This window comes from Colletotrichum orchidophilum, assembly GCF_001831195.1.
Source record: "Colletotrichum orchidophilum strain IMI 309357 chromosome Unknown Scaffold_2.1, whole genome shotgun sequence".
Lineage (NCBI taxonomy): Eukaryota > Fungi > Ascomycota > Sordariomycetes > Glomerellales > Glomerellaceae > Colletotrichum > Colletotrichum orchidophilum.
This window is the reverse complement of record NW_019172958.1, coordinates 169,751-180,983: the sequence shown is the minus strand read 5'-3', so window position 1 is coordinate 180,983 and position 11,233 is coordinate 169,751. Positions and strand designations below refer to the sequence as shown.

Sequence of the window (11,233 nt, the reverse complement as noted above, 5' to 3'; positions counted from 1 at the left end):
AAAGAAATATTATAAATAAATAGACCGGACCGTATAAACTGATTTTTATTAATAAGCGTTTTTATATAGTCGTAAGGGATTAAAATTAATTATTTAAAATCGTAATAACGGCGATTTGATCGTATAATTAAGTAGACGAAGAGATAATTTATAAAAAAAAAAAGAAAAGAGCTAAGGGAGGTCGAATAGTTACTTTTTATTTAAGAGGGCAAAGATTAAATTAATTAATTAAAGATCATGTTTAATAAGATCGTTGTAGTTAATAAATCGGATAATTAATTACTAAATCCGCCGCGACGGCGGCGAAATCGGCCTTAGAAAAACCTAATTTTATAGCTTTTTAATTATAACGGATTAATTAATAATTATATCGATATTTTTATTTAATTAAAGAGAAAATAGATTTTGAATTAGCTTTTAAACTATAAAAAAAAGGGATTATTCTTATAAAAAGTAAGCCTTACGAGGCTTTAAATATCGTCGAAAGAAAAACTTTACGAGATCGAGGCGTATATCGCTTTGTTCTATACGATTTAAATAAATATACTAATTTATAGATTTTTAAGTTATATATAGTTTAAGAGATTAAAAGTAAAGGAATTAACGTGCTATATAAGAAATCTCGTTACGTAATCTAGGGATATAGCGACGTTAAGAAGGTAGAATTACTTACGTAATCGCCGACGGTTTAAAAAAATAGCTAACGGTTAATACTAGCTTTGATCTTTTCTTTTATTAAAGACGGATATTACGTATAAAGCAGGGATATTACGTAAGTATATACGCAATCTATTATTAGTTTAATATAAAAGATCCTTGCCTACCTTTTAAAAGAGATAACTAATAAGTATTTAGAGGGTACGATTATTAAAGTATTTAAATTACTATATGGGTTAATAGAATCGGGAATTTATTAATAGGCGACCTACTATAATTTCTATATTAAATAGCTAGGTATAATTATATTAACTTGCGATCTATATTTACTAATCTCTAATTACTTAGAGGGACCTTATAAGATTATTAATATATAAACCGACGATATGTTAAACATATTTAACATCGAATTTATATAGAAAGAAGATAAAAAGTTTAAAAAAGCCGGATTTATTATTAAACTAAAGGAGATCTTTATCGCTAACTACTTATTAACGTTTAACAACGGGATTTTTACGATTAAGGGCGATACCGTCGTTTTCTATTAAAAAAGGTAAAAAGAAAAGATTACTTTTATTAGTTTTATATTATATAACCGGTAGAAGAGATATTAAGTAAAATAAATAAAAAGATTATATATTATTAATATTTACTAATTAAAAGTAACGTTCGATACCGTAAAAGCAGCGTAAGCTATAGATTTAATTAAAGAAGACGTTATTGTGTTAAATAAACGGCTAAGCTAGCAGATAGTAAACCTAAATCGCGGGCTAATTTATTATTTATTAAATCTAGCCTTTGCTAAGCTCTACGTCTTTATCGACGGATTATTTATAAATAACGTAGATTTAACCTCTTAATTCGGATATATTATTATTTTAATAAACGAGGCTATAGGAGACGACGAGTTTATAATATATAGTAATATCGTTTATTATTTATTAATTAAGAGTAAAAGAGTGATTAGAAGCGTTCTAGCCTTAAAAGTCTATAGGATAGTTAATAGCGTCGATTTCGCCTATACGATCTTTATTATATTTAAATAGATTATAGATCGATTAACTTTACTTACGATATTAACGATTATTTATATAGATTTTTATTTACTATATAAGTATTTTATTAAGTTAAGTATTATTAAAAAGAAGAGGTTAATAATAAATATTATAGCCTTACGGTAATTATATAAGCGACGTGAGATTTTTAAGATTCGTTAGATTAATAGCGAAAACAATTTAGTAAACGTTTTTATTAAATAGAACCTAAACCTAGGTTTAGAACGATTTATTAATAACGGAATAATTACGGTACGTATAAAAGGATAGGTCATATAGAAAGGGCTTAAGAAAAAAACGGAAAAGGAATTATAAATATTATTTTTATCGGCGTATTATATATTATCGTAAGATTATTAAATTGCCTTTTTAATCGTATGAGTTTGATAATAAAAAAGAAATAGTTAATATCGGATTGGAAGCTTAATTCGACCTTGAGTTAGCGCTAACGTAGGGGCTATTTAAGGGTCTTTATATTAGTGTTTAACCGGCGATCTAACCTACGGTTGGAACCTCTCTTTTCTATTTTATATAGAGATTAATATAAGAGTAATTGACCCTTCGTCACCACGGTTCGATCGAATAAATCACCTTGTGATTACGTAAACTAACAATATATAAGAATTTTTAATTATTAAAAATAAGCTTAGGTTTTTAAATATATTTAAAACCGTTTTATATTATTAATAAAATATATTACAAAATTAATAAAAAACTTTTTTAAATTAAATATATTTTTTATCGATTTTAAATTTATTTTAAAGTTTATAAATAATTAATTTATCGTATTTATTAATTTCCGTATTTAAAAAGGCGTTTATAATATCGTATTAAAATAATTTTAAATTAAACTACGTTATTAAAACTATTATTAATTTAAAAATCTTACTTATAAATATTATTATATATATATTATAAATTATAATTAATTATAAGTCGCTATAAATATAAATCTATGTTTTATAATATTTAATTTTATTATATTAATTAAGTTTATATATAAATATTAATTTTAATAAAAATAGTTTTGCATATATTTTTAAATAGTTAATAACTAATTAAATTTTTTTAATTTTTTTAACTTTTTTAATTTTTATAAACTATTTTAATAAAAAGCTTTTATAAATAATGTAGAAATTTAAAAAGTTTTTTTTAATTTTTTAAAACTTTTAAAAGATTATTAATATATATTATTTTTTAATTAATAATCGTATTACATTTAATTTAATTATTTTATATTACGGTTTATATTATTTTATAAAACATATAATATATAGAATTATAATCGTAATATTATATTTTTTTATTAAAAAAATAAGTTTATAAAAAATCTTAATTTAAGTTGTTTAAAAATCCGTTTTTTATATTTTTTAATTATTTAATAAAGAATTAAATAATTATAAAGTTTATTATTATTTTTTAAATTTACGTATTTTTAAATATAAACGATTTATATATTTTTATTATTTTTTTTTATTTTTTTTAACGTAATTTATTAAAATAATATTAAAAATTATATTTCTAATCCGCTAAGTTTTTTTTATAATATTAAATCTAAATATTTAGTTTTATTATTATTATTAAATATTATTTTTAAATTATTAACTATTTATATATTTTATAATATAGTTTTTAAACTTTTAAATTTTATAATAATTAGTTTTTTATTTATAATTATTAATATACGTTCGGTATTAAAAGTCTATTTAAAAATTATTAATCCTTTCCTTTTTTTAAAAGTTATTTTAAATATTTCGACGTTTTTTAATATAAAAATTACGGTTTAAATTATTTAAATAAATATTTTAAATTTAATAATTTTTTAAATAAACTTATTTTTATTTATATTTAAAACGTTTAAAAGCTTAAAAATAATATTTATAATATTTATAAGCTTTTAAATATTATCGATAATTAAATTAATTATAATTATAAATAATATTTTTATAATATCCTTTTTTAAATAGAAAATAGTTTTATTAAAATATATATTATATATAATTATTACCTATTTAAATATAAGAACCTAATTCCTATATAAATTATAAGTATTTACTATATAATAAGGTATTTAATATACCCTTATAGAAATACTTTATAATATTTTTTTTTTACTTTTTTTTTTAGTTTTTTAAAAGCGGGTAAGCTTTATAATCGTAAACGTAAAGGCCTTTTTAATATAAGTATAGGTCTTAAATTATTTTATAAATAAATTTAAACGCTTATTATTTAAAATATTATTTAAACTATTTTTTTTCTATTCAATTAAGCGATTTTTAAATTATATCTTAGCGTAATAAAATATTATAAAAGAATATTCTTATTAACGTATATTTATTTTATAAGCTTTTTAAAAGTTTAGTTATTAATTTTATTTTAATACTTTTAGTAATCGCTTCTTTTTTTATATACTTACCCCTTTTTATTAGGTTTTTTATATATATAAAAAAGAGCTTAAAATCGATCCTTTTATTTTTTATTTATATTTAAAAAGGGGTTTTTTTATATATAGTAATTATTATTTTTTTATTATTTATATAGATTTTATAAATTACTAAGCCTTTTTAATGGCGTATTTAAAATTTAAAAACTCTTACGATTTTAAAAATTAATTTTATTTATTTACTTTTTAAAAAGAATTTAAAAAGTTTTATAAAATATTTATTTTTAATTATAAATAGTTAAGAATAGTTTTTAAAAGATTTTAGGAAATTAAAAAGGTTTTAAAATATACGGTAATACGGTTTTAAAACTCGATTTTTTAAAAAGGATTTAAAAATTATTTTTTATATATATATAAAAGCGTAATACTCATATTTTATTTTTAATAACTTTTTTATATTTACTTCCTAAGCGTTATAAACTAAATTTTAAAAGGCTTTTAGTTTTAAATAATTAGCTCGGAGATATTAAACTATCGCATCGTCTATTTTATTTATATAAATAATATTAAAATTAAATTTATAATATAATAAAATATTAAACTAGACTATTATTATAAAATATAAAGAGCTTATTAATATTAAAAAGCGGGCTATAAAGTAATAAATAATAAATTTATATTAAAAAAAAGTAAGAATATCTTTTTTAAATAGTTAAACTATTATTATATTTTTATTTATATTTTTAAAACGTAAAGTCGTATCGAGGCCGTAATATTAAATTCCTATTTTTAATAAATACGTTTTAAAAACGATATTAATATAAAAGCTTTTTATAATAGCGACGTTTTTTAAAACGAGGTTTTTAATATTAAGGCCTTTTTTATTATAAAGAGCTTTTTTAAGGACTTTAATACTTATTTTTATAATATAAATACGGGTAATACCCCTTTTTTATAAGTTCGCTTTTTAAATAAGGTTTATAAAAACTTTTTTTTAATAAGGCCTTATTATTAATTAAATAGTATCCTTTATAATTATTATAGACCGTATTATTTAATAAAACGTAGCGTTTTTTAAAAAATATTAAAAATATTAAAAAGCTTATAGAACCGCTTTTTTAAAGTTTTTTATTATTATTAAAAATAATAACCGTTACGACGTTTTTAAAGTAAGTTTTTGAGCGGGTTTTATTATTACTTTGGTTTTTTTAATATATATTTTTAATATTATTAGTTAATTTTTTTTTATATTTAATTTAAATATAATCGAAAGTTAATAATATAACTCGGTTTTTTATTTTAACCGCTTTTTTATTTATAAGCTTTTTTATATATTTAAAAGTTTTTATAAAAGCTTTCCGGACTTTTTCATAATCTTATAAGGATTAATAATAATCTTTTTTATATAAATAAGCTCTAAATATCGTTTTTTAGTTATTAAGTTTATTTAAACGTTTTTTAAAAATAGTAAAAAGGCTAAGGCTTTTATTACCGCTTTTTAAAAACTAATTTTTTTAATAAAAGATTTTAAAAATCCGTCCGTATTCTTTTAAAATTAAAATTATTTAAAACTCTCGTTTATAATAAGCTTATTAAATATTTATATTACTTAGGTCGGTATAAGGCGGGTTTTAATAGTTTTAAAAAAGCTCTTTATTATTAAAACCTTTTAGACCTTAAATATATTATAAGCCCGAGATCGCTTATATATTTTATATTAATCGGAATATTAAATAGTTAAGGAGACGTTATTTTAAAAAGTTTTAAAAAGTATATTATTATATTTTTCGCGGATTATTAAAAAAGTTATAGATTTAAAAAGTATTAAATTACGCTTTAGTATACGTATAAGCTCCTAGAAGTTAATTTTATTTTTATATAAGAGTTTTATTTAAATATTTATAAGTTTTTATAAATTAATTATTTAAAAAATAAAAGATTTAATCGTTTAGTAGCTCGTTATAATCGTTATTTATATTTAATTTCGATTAATATAATTTTTAATAAGTCGTTTATATTCGTTTTTAATATCGTCGAACTTAATAAGACGTGGTTTTATAAGCTTATTAATTAAAAGAATTTAAATTTAGTCGATTTCGTTATTATTAAACGTTTAGATTTTACTTTTATTATTACCGTTTTTTTAAATAATTAATTATTTATAATAATTATTTTTTAATTTAATAGTACGCTTAGCGATTAGTTTAATAAAGTCTAGTCTTTTTAATAGTTATATATCGTCGTTATTAATATTTTTTGTATTTAGATCGATAAAATCTTAAACGAACGCGTTTTTTATACGTATTTAAAAATTAATATATTAAATTAGCTAATCCGCTTTTATATTAAGGCGTTAATTTTCGTTAAATATAAAAAGTTAAATAGTTATTAATATTATTAATAAACGCTTTACGTTTTTATAAATTTTAAAATAATAAAAATACTTATTCGCTTTTATATTTTAAAAAAAAGGTCTATAAAAGCTAAATTTATAATTATAATAAGCTAAAAGTATAGAAACGTAGTTTTTATAATTTAAAATATTTATTTTTTTAAAAAGATATTTTATAAATTAATTAAGTAAATATACCGGCTAAGGGCGCTTAGGAAGTAAGTTAGTAGGCGTACTTAAGCGGGTACCACCTTAGCCATACGTGGCTGTGCGCTGGACCTCCTGCGATAATAAACTAATAATAAATAATTAAATTAAAATTGTTAAAAAAGCAAACAATTTTTATTTTAAAACTTTAGTAAAATATAAAATCAAATTAGCTTTATTTAAACTTATTTTAATAATTTAAACTTACTAAAGAAATTATTAAATACGTTTTTTAAAAAAGACTTATAATATTTCCTTATAATTATTTAATAGTTTAGTTATATATTAAAGCGACCTTATATATATAAACGGGCTCGTTATATCTTTTTATTTAAAAAAGTTAATAATAAAAATATATTTATTATAATATTTATTTTACTATTTACTTTATTTTTTATATTACTATTCTATATTACTTTTTAATTATATTTTTTTTATAATTAATACGTTTAAATTATATAAGGTACTTTACTAATTAGCTGCGTATATTAATTAGCCGCGTACTTTTTTTAACTTTTTAAATATTTTATAAATTTATATAATTATAACATAAAATATTAATTAACTCTTATCGATATTTAAATTATTAAACAATTTTATATTTTTAAAATACGTTTATATATTATAATCTATTTTATTATATATATTATAACGTTATTAAGTCGACTAATATTTTTTTAATAAACCTTTTTTTTTATTTTTTTAAAATGTTAAACGTTTTTTTTTACTTTTTTTTTAATATAACTTAGGATTTTTTTATATTAAGTGCTTTTTTAAGTTAGATACGTGTTTTTTTTATTTTCCGGTATATTATAAATATTATATTAATATTTTAAAATATATATATTTAATTTATTAAAATTAGAATTAAATACGCTATGATTTATATACTTTTTATTAGCTAGTTAATTATTTTAATTATTAATATTAAAAAGCTTTTTTAATAAGTTAAGATCCGAATTTTAATAAAATTAAATTATAAAAGCGCTTTATAATAGTTAAAAAGCGTTTATAATTATTAAGTTAGTAATATTAAAAAGTTACTTATAAAAAATATAAGTATTTATATATATATATTAAGCTTTTTAATTATAAAATTTAGGTTTTATAATAAAATTTTAGCTTTACGGAAAGCAGATTTAATATTTTTATTTAAAAAAATCTTATTATAAGCCTTATAAAAGGTAATAAAAAACTTAGACTTTATAATATAATTAGTAAAGGATTTAATAAATAAGTTAATTTTATTTTTATGTATATACTTTAAAAATAAATAAAACGTAATATTTAATAATTAAAATAAATAAAATAAATACGGGGGTATATTAACGGTTATAATATTATTTTATTTATAATATTTATCGAATTCGGCTGATAGATGATTTTTATATTTATCGATTACAAATATTTAATAAATACTTTTTATATAAGCCTGAGTATATTTATTAAAATATTTAATTTAGTCTAAATTAGTTTTATTATTAGTTTATTTATTAATAGTTAGTTTAATTATTTAGTTATTTAGGAAACCGGATTTTATCGATTAATTAATAAAATAATAAGACTTTTAAATAATTACGAAAAGCGGGATATATTATTTTTTTAAATTAATATATTGTCGTAGGAGGTCTAGCGCATAGCTACGTGTGGCTGAGGTGGTACCCGTTTAAGTGCGCCCACTAACCTACTTCTTAGGCGCCCTTAGACGGTATATTTACCTAATCGGTCTATAAATATCTTTTTAAAAGGATAAGCACTTTAGACTATAAGAACTACGTTTCTATACTCCTGGCCTGCAATATATATTTAATAATTATAGTTTATTTATGGTTATTAAGTTAAACGGATTTTACTTTTTTATATTTATCGGTATACGTAACGATTATTAACCCGGTAATAACGCTTATTATAAAGTTAAGTTTATCGAAATTATATAGATCTTTATTATTAATATTATATTTAATTATTATATTACTTAATGACGTAAATTATTTTAAAATAACTTTCAGATCTTTTTAAAAAGCTTTTTAATAATTATATAGATAATTAAATTTAGTTTTTAAAGTCGGTTATAAGTCGATAAACTTCTGAATTTAATATTTCTTAATAAGCGTTTTATTTTATATTTAAAATAAGAGATTAGCTATATTTTCTATATTAATAAGTTATAAAAAAAATCCTTTAAAATCCTATTTAATAATATATTAAAAAAGTATTTTTTTTTGATCGAATTAAGTTTATATTATTAAAATTAGATTTAATCGCAGCGTAATTAATTATTTATTTTATTATATAAAGTGCTTTTAAAGATATTATATATTTTTATAACGCGTCGTATATTAAATTTTTAATTTATAATACGTATAGCTCGGATCGCTTTAATAATAAAAATAATTTTATTTTTTTAAATATAAATTAGTATTATAGTTATTAAGTTATTATATATTAAAAGTTTAAATAGTTAAAAATAAAGCGCGTTATAGAAAAAATGCGTAGCTAATTAATATACGCGGCTAATTAATAAAGTATGTTATTTATTTAATTAATTTATAATTTTACTTACTTTATTAAAAATGTTTTTTTATTAAAGAAACTATATTAAATAGTAATATAATTACATTATAATTTAATTAATTTTTTTAATTTCGAAATTTATTTTATATATATATAAAAATATAAAAAATACTTTATTTTATACGACTTTTTAATAAGCTTATTGAATACTATTTAAATTTAAAAACGTAAAAATATATTAACGTGTTACGTTACAGTTTCGTAAATACTTAGATCTCGTATTATTCCGCTTATTAATTAAGTAATTATATATAAATAATTTTAAAATCTTATAGCAAGCTAAGAGTATAAAAACGTAGTTTTTATACTTTAGAATATTTATTTTTTTAAAAGGATATTTTATAAACCAATTAAGTAAATATATTGACTAAGGGTAATAAAAAAATAATTTAATAAATATGTTTTAAATAAATACTACTTTAATTATATATAATTATATACTAAACTTTTACGATATACCTTTTTTATTATAAAGCTATTTATAATTAAATTACGTATATAAGTCCTTTTTATATATTTTTTAAATAAATATAAAAATATTTAATGAAAAAAATAAGTTTAATAAAAAAAGCTTATTAAGAATAATAATCCTATATTATTTTATAAATAATAACGATATAATATACTTATATATATATTACTATTATTATTATATATTTTTATTAATAAGTAAATTATTATAAAGCTAATTATTAAATTGTTATTTAAATAAGCTCGTAAATAGTAAAAATACTTTCTTTTACTATTTATTTTATTATTAAAATTTGTTTTTAATTTATTTATAAATCGTTTCTATAAATTTTTTAATTTAATTATTAGCTTTATGTAACTCTTTTTTAACGTTAATAAATTATAATATAATAATTAAATAACGTATATATATAGCGAGCAGGCTATTATAACGAGCGGGCCACTTCTAAATACCTTTTTATTATTTATGTAAATTAATTAAGCTATATTATATGAGATCCATTAAAATTATTTATTAGCTTTTTTTTTAAAAAATCTCTTGAATTATTTAATATATTTATATATTATATTTAATTCTTTTATAATTACCGTATTACCGTTTACGTAATTTAACCCCTTTTTTTAACTTTTTAATACTTATTTAATATTTTATTTATTATATAAAGCCCGCGGTATTTAGTTTTAATAAAAATTAATTTAAAAATTAATTTATTAATACTTTTAGTTTATAAATTAATAGCTTTATATAAATGTATTAATAAATTATATTAATAATTATAAATACGTTTTTTAAATAAAATAAAGCTTTATACGGTATTATATATTATAATTAAATATTTTTAAGTTTTAAAAACCTTAGCTATTTAGACATAAATTAAATAATATTAACGTTTTTAATTTAAAATTTAAATAGGAAATCAGTATTTTTAAATTAAAAAATATAATTTTAGGTTATTTAAAATTAATTTATACGTTTTCTTCCTTTATTAAAATAAAAAAAGCTATTTTAAAAGTGTCGTAAGAGGTCCAGCGTATAGCCGCGTATAGCTAAGGTAATACCTATTTAAATACGCCTACTAACTTATTTCCTAAGCGCCTTTAGATAGTATATTTATTTAATTAATTTAAGAAATATCCTTTAAAAAAGATAAGTATTTTAAATTATAAAAACTATATTTTTATATTTTTAGCTTATAATAATTATAAGCTTAGCTTTTTTGAACCCCTTTTTTAAAATATAAAAATAAATAAATATTTTTATTATTTTAAAATTTATAAAAGCGTAAAACGCTTATTTATAATATTAATAATTACTTAACTTTTTATATTTAATGATAATTAACGTTTTAATATAAAAATAGATTAGCTACTTTAATATATAAGCTTTTAAATATACGTAAGAAACGTATTTATTTAAAATCTTATTAATTTAAATACGAAGGACGTTAATAACGACGATATATAATTATTAAAAAAATTAAACTTTATTAAACT

General features: G+C 17.7%; 2 protein-coding genes across 2 annotated transcripts; both read right to left on the bottom strand.

The window, feature by feature from the left end:
* Positions 1-7,799: 7,799 nt before the first annotated feature.
* CORC01_00199 (uncharacterized protein) lies at positions 7,800-7,985 on the bottom strand (the record flags this gene model as incomplete). Its single annotated transcript, XM_022611857.1, has 1 exon — positions 7,800-7,985. A coding segment is annotated over one exon (186 nt), but the record flags the coding sequence as incomplete, so codon positions are not given.
* Positions 7,986-8,532: 547 nt separating this feature from the next.
* On the bottom strand, positions 8,533-8,682 carry CORC01_00198 (uncharacterized protein; the record flags this gene model as incomplete). The annotated part of the gene is made up of 1 exon (XM_022611856.1): positions 8,533-8,682. A coding segment is annotated over one exon (150 nt), but the record flags the coding sequence as incomplete, so codon positions are not given.
* Between the last annotated feature and the right edge of the window lie 2,551 nt (positions 8,683-11,233).